At 37.8% G+C, this 22,706-nt stretch overlaps 1 protein-coding gene across 7 annotated transcripts in view; it reads left to right on the forward strand.

Annotated features, from left to right (window-relative positions):
* Positions 1-22,706, forward strand: part of ubr4 (ubiquitin protein ligase E3 component n-recognin 4) — a 55,421-nt gene that overhangs the window by 10,295 nt on the left and 22,420 nt on the right. For 2 of the 7 annotated variants that reach the window (XM_067525688.1, XM_067525689.1), the window contains exons 15-52: positions 1,160-1,201; positions 3,859-4,046; positions 4,226-4,382; positions 4,524-4,609; positions 4,710-4,879; positions 5,201-5,480; positions 5,684-5,813; positions 6,159-6,238; positions 6,324-6,452; positions 7,402-7,584; positions 8,880-9,002; positions 9,112-9,341; positions 9,533-9,651; positions 9,740-9,837; positions 10,417-10,574; positions 10,716-10,922; positions 11,075-11,176; positions 11,257-11,357; positions 11,813-12,200; positions 12,532-12,595; positions 12,775-12,966; positions 13,901-13,971; positions 14,436-14,628; positions 15,283-15,516; positions 15,752-15,922; positions 16,045-16,227; positions 16,423-16,581; positions 16,895-17,047; positions 17,242-17,469; positions 17,718-17,875; positions 17,996-18,173; positions 18,423-18,624; positions 20,205-20,368; positions 20,807-21,023; positions 21,241-21,457; positions 22,074-22,106; positions 22,370-22,433; positions 22,537-22,671. In XM_067525688.1, coding sequence (XP_067381789.1) covers positions 1,160-1,201; positions 3,859-4,046; positions 4,226-4,382; positions 4,524-4,609; positions 4,710-4,879; positions 5,201-5,480; positions 5,684-5,813; positions 6,159-6,238; positions 6,324-6,452; positions 7,402-7,584; positions 8,880-9,002; positions 9,112-9,341; positions 9,533-9,651; positions 9,740-9,837; positions 10,417-10,574; positions 10,716-10,922; positions 11,075-11,176; positions 11,257-11,357; positions 11,813-12,200; positions 12,532-12,595; positions 12,775-12,966; positions 13,901-13,971; positions 14,436-14,628; positions 15,283-15,516; positions 15,752-15,922; positions 16,045-16,227; positions 16,423-16,581; positions 16,895-17,047; positions 17,242-17,469; positions 17,718-17,875; positions 17,996-18,173; positions 18,423-18,624; positions 20,205-20,368; positions 20,807-21,023; positions 21,241-21,457; positions 22,074-22,106; positions 22,370-22,433; positions 22,537-22,671 — 5,987 coding nt within the window. The remainder of the gene's footprint in view (positions 1-1,159; positions 1,202-3,858; positions 4,047-4,225; positions 4,383-4,523; positions 4,610-4,709; positions 4,880-5,200; positions 5,481-5,683; positions 5,814-6,158; positions 6,239-6,323; positions 6,453-7,401; positions 7,585-8,879; positions 9,003-9,111; positions 9,342-9,532; positions 9,652-9,739; positions 9,838-10,416; positions 10,575-10,715; positions 10,923-11,074; positions 11,177-11,256; positions 11,358-11,812; positions 12,201-12,531; positions 12,596-12,774; positions 12,967-13,900; positions 13,972-14,435; positions 14,629-15,282; positions 15,517-15,751; positions 15,923-16,044; positions 16,228-16,422; positions 16,582-16,894; positions 17,048-17,241; positions 17,470-17,717; positions 17,876-17,995; positions 18,174-18,422; positions 18,625-20,204; positions 20,369-20,806; positions 21,024-21,240; positions 21,458-22,073; positions 22,107-22,369; positions 22,434-22,536; positions 22,672-22,706) is intronic. The other 5 variants (XM_067525690.1, XM_067525693.1, XM_067525692.1 and 2 more) reach the window with 4 other exon arrangements.

A 22,706-nucleotide genomic window follows, 5' to 3' on the forward strand; every position in this document is an offset into this window, starting at 1 on the left:
CAGAATACAATAATGGTTTAACGTTAACCACGGGGAGTAACCTACGTTAGCTTGAGGAGTATTGCTACCACTAGATTGGAGCAACTGTAAGAAGACTTGCTACTTCCCACAGTCTTAGGCTCAAACTACTGTTTGGTGACAGACTAGTTTGAGCAGAACTCTCAGGATCCTGTTCGCCTGGAAAGAAGCGCCCGGTGTCCAGGTTTGCACTTGTGTCATAGGACAGTTATGCTATTTCCTAAAGAAACAGCTGGCTTGAGAGACCCATTGTAAGACACAAAACAAATGCTATGAAAGAGAACATAGTTTTAGACATAGTTTTTACCTAAATACTGGCAATATTAGCACAGATTATGCAAGATATAATGTACATATTTTTCTGCACACCACTAATAAAATGACAACAGATATTCTTGATGAATCCACACAATGTCCAGCACCCCTGGCCCATATAAGTAACACATGCAAAGTGCAGATAAATACAGAGATAGATAGATAGATGGATATATAGATATAGACAGATAAAAGGATCAATAAACAACATAGTGTGCTGTCTTCCATAGTTGGCCTAGCAAGGGGTGAATTTTATACAACATTTTATACAACTAAAAAGATGCAAGAGACTTTAAAGGTGATAATTACGACAAACATACCTGGTGTAATAATTACACTATGCCTGTTTAATAATGAGTTTGCTGAAAGTGAAATATAGCATTCAATAATGCAACAAAGTATATTGAGCCAAAGATTATCATGGCCAAAAACCATTCTTTTATATTTGTATTATACATTGCTTTGCCAATTCTTATAGCATAAACTATTGTAAAGTAAAATGAATTCATCAACCATTAACTAAATGCATGGTCAGGGCATCATCTAGCTTTAAACAGATGAAGATAGTTTGTGTAATACCTTCAAGGTATGCCTCAGATTTCTCTTCATCACAGTGTGGGTCCAGGCACTGAAAGCAGAGTCATTTTTGTGTTTGATCTCTGAGCTACTGTCAGTTGTGAAGTTTATCAGTGAAGCAGTGAGACGGGTGTGCGGTCAGTGAATAGTCAGGTTATAGCAGACACAAGCACACACACACAGTAATAATTAAATTGTATGTCCCTTCATAACACAATGACAGTGTAGTTGACAGTGTCTACTATTTCAGCAGAGAGAAGACAGGAGAAGACAAGTGCAGCTTGTGTCTCAGGTCAGCAGTTTTCTGTCCTCAGGTCAAAGATTTGGTGTCCACTTCACTGTCCTAGATTCATATTGTTAATGTATGTCTCACAATTTAAGCTCTGAGCTGTGGCCCTAATAACTTGGAAAATGACAGAGCCACAGATGAAAAGGCTTTTGCAAAGAGCCCCGAGCCTGAAATGTGCTTTGTGCTGTAAATGACATGAACATATTTTATATATTTGTTGTTAAAGAGGTTCATCTGTGGCTCATTTTGGTTCAAAGAATAATACCAGTGATATTGACATATGGGTGGTCATTATTATAATAATTATTATTACTATTACTTTTTTCGTAAACTTCAAAAATGTCCCAGTAGGGCTGGGTGAAGAATAACACTGGTAATCATACTGATACAGCCATTAGATAAAACCCGTTGTTTGTTTGTTTTTTTTGTGTGTGTGTGTGTGAAATCGTTTTTTTTTTTTTTTTTTTTTTTTTTTTTTTTTTTTTTTTTTTTTTTTATACACCATTTAGGTTTTACTCAATTATGAGGTAGATTTTATTTATTTGTATTTTTTCTGGTTATACTCCAAAATGCTAGTGAATGTAATTCTTGTTACTTATCACATTATACCCCATGTCTCATGACCTTATGAAAGTCATGTAGGACCCATCGTCAAAACAATGGTAATATTCTTGAATATAATAAATTAAAGTGCTTGTAAAGAATGGGCTTAATCACACTGCTACGTCTTGCTGTCACCTGAAAAGTTACGCTCTTTGTATGTTGCATGCAAATGTGAATATCAACTTAAAGTGATATTCTTTTACAGAGTAATAGTTGTTTGTTGTTTTTGAATTTGAATATAACCTTACTGGTATTGTCTGCAGTGAAATAGTCTAATCATAATGTTGCCAAAAATATATTTGGCTCAAATCTACTCCGAAGAGTAGCTTTGTTGGTCCACCACCAACAGATTTAGGTGTGCGGTTCCTGGGGGTAGGTAGAAAGTGAACATAGGGGCATCTTAAAGGAATTTTCAAGTGAAACCTCATCATTGTTGAAAGAGCCAGAACAAGTGTAGGAAGTTGAGTAATAAAATAGATGAAGTTGGGCTTACATGTACATAAGGAATATGTTCTTGAATCACAATTCTGCAATAAGAACAACATTCATTCCTGTGCTAAAGTAATACAGGGACTACAGGGTTTGTTGAGGTGATGTGGGAGAATTCACAACCGACCTAATGCTGCTGTGTTAAAGTTTTTTTGGGGAACATGACTGCTACATGTCAGAGGAGGAAGGCGCTTGCTGTTTTTTGCATCTATTTGCAAGTGCATCTGTCTGGGTAAATTTGTTTGTAGGGTCCTAGACAATAACCTATCTCATTTTATAATTTAGCTGGAAAACAATTTGTAAGTCAAATGACCGAAAAGCCTTGGCAGGATCAATAAGAAGTAATGGCCTCTCTGATCTTCTCAGCTGGTATTGATTATGACAAAAGTTAATTGACGCAAATTAAAGATGTGGTCAAAATCTGTTTTGTTGGCAGATTGGACACCCTGAGGGGGAAGCACTTAAGCTGAAGGACATAATTTAGACCTCCGCAATTTGGATACATATTTGTTAGAAGAGAAAATTATATTTCAGTTCAGTTTAAATCTTCAGATTTATTTTCTAGATCTAATTAAGAATGGAATGGAACAGAATGAATATTCCATATTTGCAGAATAGATTATTTTGTGTGTCAGTTTAAATTTTTTAATTGTGAATAACAGTTAAGGATAGGTGGCTGGTCATGTGGCCAAACTAACCTTGTATTATTACACCAAATTGTTTTTAAGCCAGCATTGAGGGCTGGCAAAATTATCATATTTCAATGTGTCTAGCGGATGTATGATGTTAGTACATTATATCATTGCTTTTTGTTATGGAGTAATGCAATGATCTGTTCTAAGCTCAACAGACACAGCTTTCACGGCATAAAAACTTATAAGTGGTGTTGCTTTTCACAACAATGAACCCTAGCATAGTCAGAATAACAGTAGGACAGTATATACATACACACACATGCAACTACAAACTCCACAGTGCTTTTTTAACACTTGTAATTTTTTAGTACACATTGATAAAACAAGTCAGATACCAGTAATTGATTTGAAGTAATATACAAAGTAGTTAGTAGTTATAAACCCTTATTTCAGTGAAAGAGGATTCTTTAGTAGCTACCCAATTAGAAAATAAAATACTGTCCTGAAGAGTGGCATTTCCCTCAAGAAGAATCTGTATAGAGGAGCTTTTGCTTTTTTGAAGCAACTACAGTGATAAAAAAACTTGAGTTAAGGGCACTCTAAATAACATAGAGTACAGTAAATAGGCTTTATTGTATTCTCAGTAACAGTAATGAAATGGTGGATGTCTTCTTAGAAAATTGTTCTCAGAAAACAAATCTCTTATATTCTCCTTTAAGTGGATATTCACCAACAGAAGTATATGTTCACTTTTTACTGCACTGTTCTTGTCTAACGCCTGCACAGTGTTGTAGGTGTCATAAACTAGTCTCAAGCTCTTTACATTTCTCCTTTTGATGACATCACAACCACTTCACAAATACGTTGAAAGTCTTGGAACATGAATAATCTCCATTTTAGAACATTTCTAAGAATAATTTGACTTTCTCTTAGATGATGACAGTGAACCTATCTTGGGGCTTTGGTTTGAAGAGACAATTTCGCCCACCAAAGACAAAGTAGCTCCCCCACCACCTCCTCCACCGCCACCCTTGGAGACCTCTCCCAGGCTAAAGAGCCCTAGCAAGCAGAATCCAAGTGAGAACGGAAACATTTTAGCTGGCCGCAAAGACCCAGAACTGGTAAGAACCTTTTTGTACATGGTAACGTACAGGCTCTGCTCCAGGAAGTCCACTGTAAATAGCACTTGCCATTTTTGTAATGCTAGGTACCTCTTGTTTCTTTTGTGGTAACAGTTTATCAGCCATTTTAAGTAATAAATGTGACAATCCTAACAATCCGTACTTGTGTGTTCCTGTAGTTTCTCAGTTTAGCCTCTAGTATTCTGAACTTCATCACTACGTCAATGCTCAAGTCCAGGAACAACTTCATCCGCAACTACCTAAGCGTGTCTCTCACCGAGCAGCATATGGCAACACTAGCCAGCATCATTAAAGACGTAGACAAAGATGTCAAAGGTATGGCTAATAAAAAGGACTTAAATCTTGTCACACTTTTGATTCAGTTTCCTTTGGCACCCAAGCTAATAATAAGTGCAGTCAATCATTGGTATACGGGAATGCACTCTACTAGGTATAGTGTCTTTTGTTTTTTCTCAGGCTCCTCAGATGAGGTGTTTTCTTTAGCTCTATATCACTTCAACCACACCCTAGTAACATCAGATCTTCCATCACCAGCCCTGCAGGTAAGTGAAATTTTTCAAAAATTGCTTTGATTAATTCTAATTATAGGAACTGATGTTTGGTTATTCATGTCAGTGTTTTATCATCTCTCATCATTCCTAGAGCACTCTTCTTCAGCAGTTAGGTGTTGCACCATTTTCAGAGGGTCCCTGGCCTCTGTACATTCACCCTCAGTCATTATCAGTTCTCTCCAGACTTCTCCTGATATGGCAACACAAAGCCAGTGTCCAGGGAGAACCTGATGTGCCTGAATGTATGAAAGTATGGGAAAGGTATGAATCCATGCCATTCTGGTCAGGCTGTTATGTGCAGTGGATTCACTTAAATTATCATGATGATGTCATTATAACACCTTGCATACCACTTTGTATTATTGTTAGCTAATAGTAGCTGGAGTACTCACAATGTCCTTCATTTTGCCTATGTTAAGTTACAAGAGCAACACAATGGCAATTTATACTCATGAGTATGCCAGGACAGTAAAATATTAAGTCATAATAGCTGGTGAACTACTGCAATACATTATGTCTCACAGTTTGTGTGTGTGTGATATTTATTTATTTTCTCTGTTACTATTGCTTTCCCTTTCTTAGGTTTTTGGGAACATTGAAGCAGCACACTATCCAGGGCTCTGTTCATGGAGAAGATGACCTAAATGTGGAGCACCTTCAGCTTTTGCTGCTCCTTTTTCACAATCTGTCAGAGCGTGGGCGGCGGTCAATCCTCACCCTGGTCACCCAGACCATCACGGAAGTGGCACAAAGCAAAGACTCTCAACTCAAGGCTGTGCCGCTCAACCTTGCACGCCTTTTGCTGGTCTTTGATTATCTGCTGCGCTACTACTCCAAGGCTCCTTTGTACCTTTTTGAACAGGTTAATGCTTGTTTTTTTTATGGTTGATGTCTTCTCCATATGGCAAATTGCACAAATTAAGCTTTGTCTGATTATTTTCAGAATTGCCAGATGTATTATCTCTATATGTGTAATATACTACTAGTAAATCATCATTACTTTAGTATCAAGGATTATTAGTTTCATGTATAATGTACATTTTCCACTATCTATAATAATTATAGGTGCAGTACAACCTCCTCACCCCACCATCCACTGGGCCAAGTTCTGTTCAAGAAGGTGGCAAACGTAGTCTCCCACTTTACTATGGATTTAAAGAGGTGGAAGAAAACTGGGCTAAACATTGTTCAGCAGGTAAAATTAATTTTATGTTATTACCCACTGACTTTAAATACAAAACTATTTTTACAATACATATTCTTTCTTAATATAACAAATATTTTAGCGCTGGTTGTTCACCTGACAAACTCACTAAAAGAATAGAAAATACCTTGTTAGCCAAAACTCAACAGCATGTGAATGTTTTGACTGGGATAAATTTGAGCTAGTAGTAATCTCCTGGTATTACTAACGCGCACACACATTTATTTTAGACTTTAAATCTCACTTATATTTTAAGAGGATGTTCGTAATTTAATTTGTAGTAGTTGAAAAATAACTAGACTGTGTCCTGTATTTTAACTTTTTTTCTTTTTTTAGATTTAAATGTACAGCCCAAATTCTACTGTGTTCTGTCCCCTGAGGTGTCTGAAGATGATATCAGCAGACTAGACAGCAAGGTGTGTCTCTTAGTGAGGGGGAAAAAACAATTTACTCTCTTGCTTTTTTATGTGTTTGTGTTTTAAATGTTTTATTTCTTGTTAGGTTTTTCCAAAGCTGTTCAATGGAGCAGTTAAATACGATGAACTGTACGCATGGCTCATCTCACTCCTGGCTGCAGGGTCTCAGTTTGACACAGCAAGAAGACAAGAGAACAAGCCAGTTACTCCAATGGTGAGAACAGACAACATAAACAAATGGGCACGTAATGTCTATGTCTGTTGCTAACATTGCTGTATTCATCATTTACTGTCAGTATAAAACTACTAGATAATTACTTGTTTACTAAGCAGGACAGTATGACTGTCAGACCTTTGTATGTTGGCTTCACTTTATAAATGTACTTTAAATAAAAGCATTTCAGGGGTTTTATTTAATTTTATGTGAAGGATTACAAAACATGTTGAGCTTTAATTATAATACCTTAACAGCAGCAGACTTGAAGCTCTGACATTAGTAAAAACAAGGTACAGATATTTTGTATATCATGCAGGATTCGACATTAAAGTAAACTCTGATAAGGCAGGTGGATTGTGTTATGTGCGTGTTTGCCTTGCACAAATTGGTAAAATCCTAGTAATAGCAGAGCTTCACACACTGTGTTCAGTCTTAGTGTCCACAATGTCTCACTGAATGTGGCAAATTATCTGCGTTGTTTACAAAGTGCAGAAAATATCCATGCAATGGCTTCACCCTTAGCTGATCATTTAGCACTGATTGATGCTATTTCTGGTGAAAATAGATTGGAAGGTGTGTTGTCAAACCAACAGATACAGTGTGTAAACCGCTGACAGACCAAACTCTGCTGCAATAAAAGAAACTGCCTAAACTTTTCTTTAGAAGGTTATTTTAAATTAAACCAAATTAAGTCATAGCAGTATAGCTGTGCCGTAGGTAATGTTATGAATAAATCTCACATTACTACAATCAGCATTTATACTTCATTATAACACTATAGTATTTCTGATTTCTTAATCAATAAAAATATACATAGCTTTGAATCTTTTTGTTATTTTCAACTTTTAATACAAGAGCTCAGAGCTGGCTATCGGCCATGTAGAAGATCTGTCTTCAATGTCAAGTGGTCAAAATACTTAATGTCAAGCCCTGTCATTACATACAGGAGGCCTGCTCCCTTCAATACTACTTCCTAATACTGTGGAGGATATTGGGCGTTTTACCACCATCAAAAGCTTACATGGAGCAGTTAAAGAATGGCTTCAGTGATCCCATTAAGAGTGACATCCTGCATATGCTGCGTTGGTCCTCACGTCTCCGGGTATCTACCTATGTGAACTGGATGAAGGTCTGTTGACACCTAAAAGTATTGCTGAATGTTTTATTTCCACAAATGACTTGTGTAAAACTTAAATAAAACCAGAATGCAATGATTTGCAAATCTCATCAACCCATATTTTATTCACAATAGAACATAATGTATCCGAAATTAAAACTGAGACATTTTACTATTTCATGGAAAATCTGAAAATAGTTGGAACAGGGCCAACAAAAGATTTGAAAACTAAAAAACTTATGGAAGAGTATTTGACAACTAATTACGTTAAGTAGCAACAGGTCAGTAACATGATGGGTGTAAAAGGAGCATTTCAGAGGCAGAGCTTCTCAAATGTAAAGATGGGCAGAGGTTCACCAATCTGCGACAAACTGCATCTAAAAATTGAGGAACAATACTAAAATTGTGAATACTTTGAAGAACCCACCATCTACAGTATATAATATCAAAAAATTGAGACAATCAGGAGGACTCTCTGTCCATAAGTAATAAGACCAAAGTTCAAAACTGGATGTGCGTGACCTTCGGGCCCTCAGGTGGCACTGCATTATAAACAGGCATACATCTCTACTGGACTTTAATGCATGGGCTTGGGAACATTTCCAGAAATCAATGGATGTGAACACAGTTCACTATGCAATCCACAAATGGAAATTAAAGCTGTATCGTGCAAAGAAGAAGACATATCTGAACACGATCCAGAAACACCCCGTTTTCTCTGGACCAAAGCTCATTTAAAATGGTCTGAGGCAAAATTGGTGGTCAGGTGACTCAAATTTTAAATTGTTTTTTGGAACTGTGGATTAATGTGGAAAGGGTGCATCCAGTTTGTTATAAGCGAGCCGTTCAAAAGCCTTTATCTATGATGCTATGGGGTTCTTCAGTGCCTATGGTGTTGGCAGCTTACACATCTGGAAATGCACCCTCAATGCTGAAACGTACATTGAAGTTTTAGAGAAACATGCTCCTATCCAGACAATGTCTCTTTCAGGGAAGGCCTTTTTTCACCAAGATAATGCTAAACCACATGCTGAGCTGTGTTTCTGCCATCAAATTCCAAATGAGCTCAAATTTTCCATGAAATGGTAAAATGTCTCAATGTCAACATTTGATACGTTGTTTATGTTCTGTTATGGATAAAATATGGGTTGATGAGATTTGCAAATCATTTCATTATGTTTTTATTTATGTTTAACCCATCGTCCAAACTTTTTTTGAATTGTAGTAGGTTGTGGGTTGTAGTTTTTCAGTTTTTTTTGTTTTTTGTTTTTTTTTTAAGAAATATCACTGTGCCTCTGTTTTTGCAGGAACACCTAGTAAAGCAGGGCATGAAAGTAGACCAAGCCGGGTCTCTGGTTGACGTGACAGCCGCAAAGTGTAGCACTGTTAAATATGATGTGGAACTAGCAGAGGAGTACATCGCCAGACAGGTAATAATTACATTGTAATCACTGATGACCTACATATTTGTTGCTGTTGCTGATGCTGACCTTTAGTGCTGATCTTTATTATTACTGTGGTGACTTGATTCTATTGCAGATTTCCACTTTCTCCAGTGTAGACCCGAACGTCATTCTCCCTCTTCATCAGTTGCCCTCTCTACAAACCATCTATACACTGGATGCAGTCATCTCTAAAGTTCAGGTTTCCTTAGATGAGCATTTGTCCAAGGTTGCCATTGAGGCAGACACCCACAAAACCTCTGAAATCACAACTAACCTGCTCCCAGCCACACTACAACTCACTGACATCTACACAGCCTTCACAAGGTGAGAAGGACATACGTTACTATAGCATATTCTTTAACCTCTTAACATTACACAAGATGTTTTATGTTTAGTAAGAGTGTTTGTCTGTGTGTATATTAGCTTTATTACACTATATATATAAACTTTGCATGTCTGTATACAAACCTATGAGAAACTTCACTTTCTTTTTTAACCAAACTTGTCACGTTCAGATCATACCTACTAATGAACATCCCAGAGGAAGGGGACAACAAGCTTACAGATGCCAAACTCCAAGGATATGCTGCAGTTCTGTCCATTGGCTCCACACGTTGCAAGGCTAGCATGTTGGGTATGTGGAATATTTACTAAAAACAAACTGTTAAACAGTATATTCATGCTCAAAGTTTTTACCTCAACTGTTAAATTAAACTTCACAGGTCATAGTATTATGCAGAACTTACCATCAGCTGTACAGACTACTTGTGAGACTTGGAACAGCATCCACACCAATGAATTCCCTAACATTGGCTCATGGGTATGTGAGTAAAGTTGTTGCTTTTAGCTAAGAGAGCCTTTGCCTTGGAACTTAATTATTTTTCTTTTATTTCAACAGTATTCTGGTAGTAAGCTATTCACATTGAAGAATGTGTATTTTACTTTTTTTTACCACCCTCTTTTACTCCCAATTCTCAGCATAATGACAAAGTGACCTAAAAAGGTTAGGTCTTTACATTGGGCTGTTGATACTAGCTAAACCATATTAATAGCAAATGCTTTTTTGTGGCTGTGCTTTGTTGGCCTGTGCACGGCCCAAAGATTTTGATGTAATTTATTTATTATTTTATCTTTCTTTCCAAATAACTTTTATTTCTATTTTTATTTTGAAACTAATAATTACATTTGAAACCAATAGGTAAAACTTTCACTTTTAAAAATTAGGTATAATGCCATGTTCTATCATACTTTGTTTTAGGTAGCTTTTAATAGCTTCAAACATTTATTAAATAAACAAAATCATTCAAACATGAGTATATACTTCTGTCCACACTGGCTTACACTACTTAGAAAGTCATATAAATTTCACTGTTCCTTTATTTTTTTCTCCTCCCTTCAGCGAAATGCATTTGCCAATGATACTATTCCTTCAGAAAGCTACATCAGTGCCATCCAAGCAGCTCATCTGGGTACCCTGAGTTGTCAGTCCTTGCCTCTGGCCTCTTCTCTTAAACACATCCTCCTTTCATTAGTTCGCCTCACTGGGGACCTCATTGTGTAAGCACTTGTTACTTCAACATTCAAGCAATCTTTGAAATACAGGTTATCTAACATATAACTAATAAGTGTTATGTGATGAAGAAATGAATTCATAAAAAGCCATAATATTCCATTAATATTGTGTGGTTGTCTCTTCAGCACAGAGGAGCTGAATCCTTCACAGGTTGTGCGCACTCTGCTGCCTCTTCTCCTGGAGAGCAGCACAGAGAGTGTGGCTGACATCAGTAACACCTTATTGGAGCGCATTCTCGGCCCGTCGGAGTCAGATGCCATTCTAGCACGGATCTATGAGCGTTTGGTGACTGGGTGTTACAACATTATTGCTAATCACTCCGACCCCAACAGGTATGTTATGCATGCTGTGATTATTTTTTCAATTTTTTATTTATTTATTTGTTTGTTTGTTTTTTTGTCCTTTTGGCTTATCCCTTGAACTTGCAAAAAAAAAAAAACTCTTGATTGAGTCTCACCTTTAATACCATTGATCACATTTCCAGTGGTTTGGATGAGTCAGTTCTTGAGGAATGTCTACAGTACCTTGAAAAACAGCTTGAGAGCAGTCAAGTCCGCAAAGCCATGGAAGAGTTCTTTTCATTCAGGTATCTACTCAACTCATAACCCAGACTACATTATGCACTTTTATACAGCTACCTACTTATTTTTTGTTCCTTTTTTCCAGTGGTGAGCTTGTCCAGATTATGATGGCAACAGCCAATGAAAACCTGTCGGCAAAGTTCTGCAACAGGGTGCTGAAATTTTTCACCAAGCTTTTCCAGCTCAGTAAGTTATTTATTTTTTCTGTTAGGAAAAGCTCCCTTAAAGGCTGTTGTTGTCTTCAATTAGACTAATTCATACACACTGTCAACTTACCGCATGTAAATGCGAGTGTGTGACGTTCTTTTACAAATGGCAACATTTGAATGCAGAGTTAAAAGCCTGCAAATGGTGATAATACCTCACTGTCAGTCTTCATGTGAAACATGAATAAGCTTAAAGACTTAAGAGGAAAGTTCAAACCTGACATAGTTTGTTACCTCTCCACACTTGGCCAACATCTGTGTAAAGTCGGCTTGTTTGTCAATGTTTGTTTTTGAAATTTACAAAAAATATGTCACATATTGCTGATCGTTTTCTGTCAGGAAGATGCACTGTCAAAATCTGAATTAAGTGGCAACCTGAAGATGCATCAGATATCTTAGGAAGCTTAAATTTCATGGTAATAATGTTTTTCTCAGCGGAAAAGAGCCCAAACCCCAGCTTGCTGTGTCTGTGTGGCTCTCTGGCCCAGCTGGCTTGTGTGGAGCCCTCTCGTCTGCAGTCCTGGTTGACGCGCATGACAGCCACACCACCAAAGGACTCAGAGCATGTGGAGATAGTACAGGAAAATCGGCAGCTACTGCAGCTGCTCACCACCCATATTGTGCGTGACAACAGCCAAGTGGGTGAAGGAGTGTGTACGGTCCTCCTCAGCACTCTGATTCCCATGGCAACAGACATGCTGGCCAGTGGTGATGGAACAGGTTTTCCTGAGCTCATGGTCATCATGGCAACACTTGCCAGTGCTGGACAGGGGGCTGGCCACCTGCAGCTGCACAGGGCAGCAATCGACTGGTTGACCAGATGGTAAGCAGTCAATTTTAAAGACATGCTGTTCCATGTTTTAAATTACATATTTATTTTGGATCAGTGCTAAGGCTAATGTCATCAGTTTCTTGGTTAGCCCAAATTGAGGGTCGTATGGAATTGAATGATCTAGAATATAGTGTTTCTCTGTTGTACAAATTGTAAAGCCTCTTGAGTCTAATTAGATAGATAAACTTAATTTTGATTTGGTAAAAAGGCACGTAATATATAGTACTTTGCATTGGGTGACATAAGACTTTGCTACAATGCAGCATCATGATCTTAAATTTCTAAATGTTAATGTAAAATTACTCTTAATTTTACTCAACAGCAAAAAGTATTTGACACAGAAGAATGTTGTGGAGAAAGTGAGCACAGACTTATCCCAAGGAAAGGTACGTTTTTTTAAATTTGTTTATGGCATTAATTTATACATTTGCCTCATGCCTTTGACTGCATTCAGGTGTAATTACATTTTAAATATTGGACTAACATATTACCTATTTGGCTGGTATAATTTTAACAATTGAGTTATTAATATTAATTTATAATATGTATACCTTTTTGATTTCAGCACGCAAGCATGCTAGAATGCTCATGTCACATAATTTCCTATCTGGCTGATGTGATGAATGCCTTGCGGCAAAGCAGTGGCCAAGGTACTTCAGCATTGCTGGTGGAAGGAGAAGAGAAGGCCATGGAAGTTGACTCAGACTGGGTGGAAGAACTTGCAGTGGAGGAGGATGATTCCCAGGCTGAGGACTCAGTGAGATCTTATTCTTTTAATCTGTCTTCCTATAACAGGGCTAAACTTATACCTTACCTTATGTACGTAGAATGTACTCTTAATTGAAAACAAAAGCCTAATTCCTAAAAAGTAAAACTCTGAGCAGACCGTGTTTTTTTAGTGGTCAGTTTCTTTCTGCAAGTTGACTTATGAGAAAAGTCCCTTTTAATGAGACATTTAGTCTGTCTTTGTGATTCTTTCTTAACTGGACAGTGCCAAGAGTTAATGCCATGAGCTAGACTGAGAGCTAGAAGAACTAATGGGTTACACATTTCTAGGTAAAATTGAATAATTTCTTTTATCCAGATGCCAGAAAGGTTAAAGACTCAAGTAACCGGGTTAATCAGAGTTTACATGCACTAAATGAATCTGGTTACGGAAAATGAAGATATACATGCAGCAGAAGATTAATCTGATTTCTCCTCCACCTCAGACTTATTTTGGAAGTCTGGGTCACACAGAGAGATGCATTTGACAGTACACATTGCAAACTGGAAAAATATGTTCTGTGGAAAGCCTTCTTATTCTACGATGCACTTTGTGTTAGTTTAATTTTCAGTCAGACTACTTGTGGACTTTAAATTAAAATGACGCTTCATCACCCCGTTAATGGTCTTAAGTTTTATTCAGCCTATAAGTTCCTCATCTGTAGCCTTTTGTTATGCACATGCCCTGTTGAAGAAAGCTGATCAGAAACTCTGTTAGACAACAATGCATATTATGCAAACGTGAAACATGGCTAAGGAAATCTGTATTTCCTAATCCCCCACTTTCTGAAGTGACTTTCCTTGTGCAAGAAACTGCATATGTGACTGAATATGATGTTAAGTAATATTTGATTTATACTTATGTTATGCAAATAATGCATTTTTGTTTTGGTTAAATGGATTTTTCTATTTTTTATCATTGACAGGATGAGGACTCCCTTTGCAACAAGCTCTGCACTTTTACCATTACTCAGAAGGAGTTCATGAACCAGCACTGGTAAATAAGTTAATCACACCCTGTAATGTTCATTTTATTCCTGAATATGACCACAGGTTGTTTCTTTCAATCACAATCAACTAAAGGAATTTTGAAGCTTTGTAATACAAACATCAAAGATTTTCTTGTATAGTGCTTATAACCACATGTAGTGCATATATTAAAGGAAAATAGGTATCTGTTTAATGACCCATTTTAGCAGTTCCCGATTTTCCTGTGGTGCTGAAGTTTTAGATTGCAAGCAATGAAGGAAATTAATTTTCACTCAGTAGCCAACAAACTACCTTATTTTTTAGGTATTGTTAGGTATCTAATTAGTAAATGTTGGTTATATTGGGCTATCTCTGTTAGAGTTAGAATGCTAAAATACCACCCACATGTAATGAGAACTCTGTTATGAACTTTGTGCACCTAATAAACTTATGTACTATACATAGTCTGCCCTTTTCCTTTGCATTCTGCAGGTACCACTGTCACACCTGTAAGATGGTGGATGGGGTAGGTGTGTGCACAGTGTGCGCCAAGGTCTGTCACAAAGACCATGAGATCTCCTATGCCAAATATGGCTCTTTCTTCTGTGACTGCGGTGCCAAAGAGGATGGCAGCTGCCAGGTGAGACCGAATACCTCAGGTCATCATGGGAAGAGAACAACAGCGGTAACTTTGGTTTGCAAGTCATTCCCCATTGACTTCCATCCAATCATTTCATTCAGTCAGGGTTATAGCTAGCCCACACATCTGGCCAGAAGATGAGAGAAATCATATTATAAATGTCAGTCAACATGTTGTGCATTGGAAAGCCCACCTTTCCTAGTTAAACTTAAATTATACATTTTTGGATGTGCATGTGATGATGAGCAAGCCATCAGCAACATTTTACCTTCATTTCGATGTTACTTTGCAATATATTATAGGATTTGTGCATCCTTTATTTGTGTTTGTAATAGTGTTTTCTTCTCCTATGTCAATCTTATGATTTTAATGGTTTTGTAATTATACACTGAGTTGAATTGTCCTGCAAGGGATAGTGAAACTTTGTGATATTGGTATTCATTGCTACAAGTCTTTTCTATCTTTGACTTTTTTATTTATTTTTTCATGTGGAGGCAGTTTAGCTTGTGAGCCTTCATCCACCCTTTTGACAGTATATTCCACAATATGGAGGAGCTAGCAAATTGAATAGAAAAACAAGTCTAAATATATCAAATATAGAAGCACATATTAAATACAAGATTTTCACATAACAGCATTTTAAGTAGGTATGGACACGTTCTTTTCTCACTACTCTATTTTGTGTTAAATTCTCTATAGGCTTTGGTAAAACGCAGCCCTAGCAGTGGGATAGGATCCACTCTCAAAGAGTCTTCTGCATTCCAAAGCGAACTGCGTATGCCCGAGAGTGCAATCCGCCACCAGAATGCCTCACCCTCTGACAAGGGCAAGGTCACCATCTGTGATGGCAAATCCGGCGATGAAGACAGGCCTAAGAAGAGCAGTGTGTGTAAGAGCATTGAGGGCTGTCAGGAAGAGTTGCTAGCACAAGTGGTAAGAGAAAATATATTTGTTTTGGGTATATCCATGTCTGGCTCTGTCTAATTTTTCTTGTGCTACATTCACATTATAGCCCAAAATGCTCAATTTCTAATTGCTTAATTTGTTGCTTTTACAGAGGTACCTCATCATACTCACCTGGGAGACACTATTACAAACATATAAATGTAATATTTCTGCAGTGTATATTGTTTGAGTCTTGCTTATGTTGTTTTGCTTTTCACGGCAGATGGAATCATCTACTGCAGCAGTCATACTGGAGATGCTCATGTTTCTCATGGAAGCCATCCAGACTAACTTCCAGCAGGCATCAGCAGTGGGAAGCAGCAGTCGAGCCCAGCAAGCCCTCAATGAACTGCATACTCAGGACAAAAGTGTGGAGATGACTGACCAGTTAATGGTATGGGTGGTTAAGAAAATCTGTTTACTTCTTGGTTTATTTAAACCTTACTAGGACCCTCACATCAGATTTTATTTTACATTCTGTGGTTTAGTGTTCTTACCTGATGCTCTTTTCTGTAGGTCCCAACTCTCGGCTCACAGGAGGGGGCTTTTGAGAATGTGAGGATGAACTACAGTGGTGACCAGGGACAAACTATACGGCAGCTCATCAGTGCACACGTCCTTCGCCGTGTTGCCATGTGTGTCCTGTCCTCACCCCATGGCCGCCGTCAGCACCTTGCAGTCAGCCATGAAAAGGGAAAGGTAAGGCTCATAAACCAGCAAGCTCAATCCCATAATTGTTCTTTTAAAATAACTGGAAAATAGAATTATTTATCTATGTACATTTAAAATGTTTGATAAAATAATTTTTTCCTAAGTAAGGTTCATCACACGTGTGCTTCTATTTCATCTTTAGAACACCACATAACGTGTTTCTCATAATATTCCTCTTAACAGATAACAGTTCTGCAGCTCTCCACTCTCCTGAAGCAAGCTGACTCGAGCAAGAGGAAGCTAACACTGACCCGTCTCGCCTCTGCTCCAGTCCCTTTCACAGTCCTTAGTCTCACAGGCAACCCCTGTAATGAAGATTACCTGGCTGTGTGCGGCCTCAAGGTCAGACAAGCAACGCCTTATCACAAACCTGATGAGATGAGCTATTGCATACAGAGCCATTATAAGCACATCTTTAAATATAATATATATATGATCTTATTTCAGTACAGGTATTGAATAAAATATGTTATGTTATGCATGGCTTTTCATTGGTTCTATTTACACACATTGAATAAAAAACAAATACTTGAAAAATATACGTTTTGTATATCTAGTAGGTATAATCATTTTATAATGACTAGTAGATTCTCTTAAGACACATTTTGTTGTATATAAAGACTGCTGTTGGAGTTGACTATTTAATTCTTCCCAGGACTGTCATGTGCTAACCTTCAGCAGCACAGGATCTGTGTCAGACCATCTGGTATTGCACCCACAACTGGCTACAGGGAACTTCATCATCAAAGCTATATGGTTACCTGGCTCACAGACTGAACTTGCCATCATCACTGCTGACTTTGTTAAGGTTTGCTTCAAGAGAATAGACATTTCATAATGTACTTTAGGTATGTGTATTAACTAGCTACGGGAGATTTTATTTAACGTTTGTATTCTTTTCGGAAGACAGTCAGAGGTAACATAACTAAGATAATGCTGGTTTTGCATGTTGAAAAAACACATATTGATCTTTGTCTTTTTCTTTTTGGTCTCCCTTGCCAGATCTATGACTTATCAGTAGATGCCTTGAGCCCTATGTACTACTTCCTACTCCCCAGTTCCAAGATTCGTGATGCTACCTTCCTTTTCAACGAAGAGGGGAAAAATATTATTGCCATCATGTCTTCAGCAGGTTACATGTATACCCAGATCATGGATGAATCTAGCAGCGCCCAACATGGTCCTTTCTATGTCACAAATGTATTGGAGATAAACCATGAAGATTTAAAGGTAAGTGTGGGATACCGTTGGCCAATAAAATTACAACAAAATTGTGTAATGTTGTGCAGAATGCAATCGGATCACAAGCAAAATGTAATCTAGCATTGTCTATTAAAACTGTCCACGCCGTTGTATAGAGCCAGCATTGTGCTGTTTCCATTTTCTGAAATGTTTACACACCAGTTTTAATCAGGTTTCTTTGAAGATGCTGAATGCAGAAATCAGTGTTGAGTTAAATTTTCTTTGTGTGACTCCAGGATAGCAACGGGCAGGTAGCTGGGGGTGGTGTATCGGTTTATTACTCCCACGTGCTTCAGATGCTTTTCTTCAGCTACAGTCAAGGAAAGTCTTTTGCTGCCACAGTAAGCCGCAGCACAACTGACGTGCAAAGGCTCTTCTCGATCAATATCAAAGGGTAACACTTCTTCCATGCTATAAATGACCTCCTACCAACCAGTGGGTCTGCAAAGTTTTAGGACCACCTGGAAGTTCTAACTATATTAAGTAATCTCTCTTGTCCCCCTTATTTGTTTAGATCTAATGGCAGCAGCAGCAGTAAAATGTCACCTGCTTTGTGCCAGTGGTCTGAGGTCATGAACCACCCAGGCCTGGTCTGCTGTGTACAGCAGACAACCGGCATACCCCTAGTAATCATGGTCAAACCTGACACTTTCCTCATTCAAGAGATTAAAACTCTGCCAGCCAAAGCTAAGGTAAAGGTCCTTTACTTAACTGATGTGAGTCTCAAATCAAAAAATGAGGGGAAAAAAAACAATGTGAAATGACAGGATGTGTAAATAGATAACAATTACCAGAGTAGCAAGGTCCAATTCATGCCTTTAGTACTGTATATACAGAAATCCTTATTGTCCTTACGTGGTTTAATGATTGCCTTAAAAGTGTCATCCACTAAGTTAATTTTATTACAATTTTCTTGACATTAATTATTATCTCTTTCCAAGATTCAAGATATGGTAGCTATTCGCCACACCGCCAGCAATGAGCAGCAACGCACTACCATGATTCTTCTCTGTGAGGATGGAAGCCTGCGAATCTACATGGCCAATGTGGATAACACCTCTTACTGGCTTCAACCCTCACTGCAGCCCAGCTGTGGTATCAGTATCATGAAGCCAGTCCGCAAGCGCAAAGCTGCTACCACCAGTGAGTTGGACTCCAACAAATTGTTTACATTTCAAATACTATAACCAATCCCAACATAAATAAATGACAGACTACTTATAGCAACACCATCATAATGTGTGTTAGGATGGTTATTTTAACTACAACCCCAATTCAAAAAAGTTGGGATGATGTGTAAAACGTAAAAAACAAAAGAAAAAAACATAATTCAATAATTTGCAAATCTCATCAGCCCATATTTTATTCACAATAGAACATAAACAACATATCACATGTTGAAACGGATATTTTACCATTTAATGGAAAATACTAGCTCATTTTGAATTTGGTGGTGGCAACACATCTCAAATGTTGGAAGAGCAGAAACAGGTTGGACAAGTAATTGCTGCAAATTCAGGCAAAATGGAAAACTGTTATGTGGTCTCAGGTGAATCAAAATTTGGAATTGTTTTTTGGAACTGTGGTTGCTGTGTCCTGTGGACTAAAGAGGAGAGTAACCATCCTGCTTGTTATCAATGGACAGTTCAAAAGCCTGCATCTTTGATGCCATGTGGTGCTTAGTGCCTATGACATGGGCAGCTTACACATCTGGAAAGGCACCAACAATGCTGAAAACTACATTAATGTTTTAGAGCAACATATGCTCCCATCCAGACAATGTCTCTTTCAGGGAGTAGAGCTTCCACCAAGATGATGCTAAACCACATACTGCATCCATCACAACAGCATGGCTTCCCAGAAAAGTCCTGGGACTGGTCAAGGACTGATGGGCAGCTTGAATCCTGCATCAGACAAGAATGGGACAACATTCCTCTCAAACTCCAGCAACTGATCTCCTCACTTCCAAGACTTTTACAGACAGTTGTTAAAAGAAGAGGGGATGCTACACAATGATAAACATAACCCTGTTCCACTTTTTTAAATTATTTTTTTAGATGTGTTGGTGCCATCAAATTCAAAATATTTTCCATGAAATGGTAAAATGTCTCACTTTCAACATATGAAATGTTGTTTACTGTATGCTTTATTGTGAATAAGGTTGATGACATCGTCCCAATTTTTTTTAAATTGGGGTTGTACATTTAGAACTTTCTCAGGGCTTTTATCGATGGGGCCAGCAGACCCAGATCTCATACAGAATATATTTACGTTCGAAAAATGAGGCATTGTGTTTAAGGAAAGTACTTAATTAAGGCTGGAGCACACTTAACGAATGTGCAACCAATTATGAATGGGATTTGGTCGTGACAACTAGTCGAACCTAGTTTATCTTGGGTAGTGCGGGTCCAACCTAGTTAGCTGACAGTTGGCAGATAGTCATTAAGGGTATGCTGTGTAAAGATTCTAGTCTTTAGTCGTAAGTCCTCTCTAACAGTTGTTGTCACAAAGACTTAAAAACATGTTTAACCTTTCTCATGTGTTGGAGCTGCCACCGACCCATTTTTAGGTTTTTAATGCCCAGTTATAATCTAAGCTTATAAAACAATAATTAGTGCTAAAACTGAACATAACACATAACAGTGTTTATGAACAAACATAAATACTGTCAGCTCACTAACACTCTCCTTTAATAATTTTAATATAATGATTTTGTCTTTCAGCCACCCGGACCTCAAGTCAGGTGACATTCCCAGTGGACTTTTTTGAACACAATCAGCAGCTAACAGAGGTTGAATTTGGAGGCAATGACTTGCTGCAGGTCTACAATGGACAACAAATCAAACACAGGCTCAACTCCACTGGGATGTATGTGGCCAGTACAAAAGTAAGGTCATATTAATTATAGGCTTTTTCTTAGGAAATTGTTAGCTTCTTTCAGCCATATGTTATTTTCAAGACTATTTTTTTTTTGTCTTTTTTTTTTTAGACATTTCCACCTAGTAATGTTTAGGAATAATTATTACACATACAACCAAACAACAAAGTCAGGATAATGTCAGAATTCCCTTGCATGTGTGAAAAGGGCTAATAACATACCCAACCACACTGAAAACCATCACCCCACAGCCATGATATGAACCCCAGACCGTGACTTTCATGAACTGCTCCACCACTATGTGTGAAAATTAATTAAAAAATGTAAAACAGTAGCCTCTTAAGGATGCAAAATTCTAACTTCTTAGTATATAAACATGTTTGTTATCTATGTGCTTATAAATATAAAAAAGAATTATAATATTATATAATTGTGGTTTCTTCCCAGCCTGGGGGATTTACTGTGGAAGCAGTGAACAACAACAGCTCAATGGTGATGACAGGCATGCGAGTGCAGGTAGGCACGCAGGCAATTGAAAGGGCTCCATCCTACGTTGAAGTCTTTGGGCGCACCATGCAGATCAACCTGACAAGAGCCCGCTGGTTTGACTTTCCCTTCACCAGAGAGGAGGCCCTGCAGGCTGACAAGAAGCTGTCCATCTTTAGTAAGAGCAATGATGATTATGTTGAGCAAATTGTTGATGTCAAGAGGATTTATTTATATATTTTTTTATTTATTTGTTTGAATTAACTGTTATTTCAGAAACAAGTCTTTTTTTGTTTCTGCTTGATATAAGTTCCAAGATTTAACATAAGTTGTTGTAACAGATGTTTAATACATGATCTTAAAATGCAGTTAAATCATCCTATTCCATTTTATAGTTGGAGCATCTGTTGATCCAGCTGGAGTCACCATGCTTGATTCAATCAAGATTTATGGTAAAACCAAGGAACAGTTTGGCTGGCCTGAGGATCCACCAGAAGACTTTTCCTCTGCCTCAGTTAACAATGTCTGTAGTCCCAATCTCAACCAGGGCAATGGCACAGCAGATGGAGATATAGCCACCCCTACTACCACCAGTGGGAGTGTGCTTGAGAGGTATGGGCTTTCCACTTCAGCAATTAGAAGGTCCAACCAAGTTTTTGGCATTTGCACTTTTCAATTATTTGTACTTCTGTAAAAAAAAAAAAAAAAAAAAAGACTTACAGCATCAATTTAATGGACTTTCTACTGGTCTGATTTGTGTCACTTATATAAACTACCTCTTATCTGTGCAGTCAGTCAGTTTTTCATTTTTCTACCCCTTTGGTAAATGTAGGTTTATGAGCCCAATGTCCATTGTCAGTCAGTGAGCAATAAAAATTTGTGATACTTTTGGGTTTTTGTATAATGTTTGTATAAAAGGCCATTCATTGAATGGTTTACCTGAATTTGACAATTAAAGAAATAGTTTTAAAATGTTACTCATTGCCCTTATGAGTCCAGCAATGTAGTAATGTAATTAGTTATTTTGGGGATGAGCATACAAATTAAACAATGGTAGTTGGGTTCTGCTTAATGTACAGTATGTAGTGCATGGCTATTTCGATGTCATCTTTTCTTGCATGTTTCTCTTTTGTTCAACTGAATCATTTAATTTCACTTGTTTGTTTCTGTGATCCTCACACTTTTTTTTGTTCTTTTTCTTTTGCTCCCAAAAAAATACTATAAAAAGTTGTGAAACTGAGTCCTTATCAACATTGGACCGGTTAGTAACTGCCCTTTCTTTGCTTGTTTGTATGGTTTTGTGCACGTGTGGCAGTTTGCCTGTCCATGCTAGAGACTGTGCCATACACCCATCTCCACACAATAACAAACATTTTTACTGTTAACATTTATTCTTGCATTCAGTGTTGTTTTGCAATTTAGAGTAGCACTGCATAAGCACTGCAGGAGGTTGAAAATTGCTGTTTTGTTTGCTTAATGGAAAGCTGCAGTGGCAAAAGTGTTAATCTTATTTCTTTATTTTAGGTTGGTGGTCAGCTCCCTTGAAGCTTTAGAAAGCTGTTTTGCAGTAGGTTCATCTAGTGAAAAGGTTAGAAAATGAAGACTTTATATTGGTTGCTAATAAAAGTAATAAAATATTTGAAAAAATGTTCCTCTGTTAACCTGCCTCGTCTTTATTTAACTCTGTACAGGAGAAGAATAAGGTAGCAGCACTGGAGTTAGCCACTCTACTCCTTTCCATGCCAACCCCAGCAGGTGTGCAGCACCAGACTAAGGGACTTCTTGCCAGTTTGCACACCAGTCGAACTGCCTACCACAACCACAAGGTAAAACAAAGTCCTTTTTCTCAAGCTAGACAATA

Source organism: Channa argus, chromosome 13, assembly GCF_033026475.1.
Source record: "Channa argus isolate prfri chromosome 13, Channa argus male v1.0, whole genome shotgun sequence".
NCBI classification, from domain to species: Eukaryota; Metazoa; Chordata; class Actinopteri; order Anabantiformes; family Channidae; genus Channa; species Channa argus.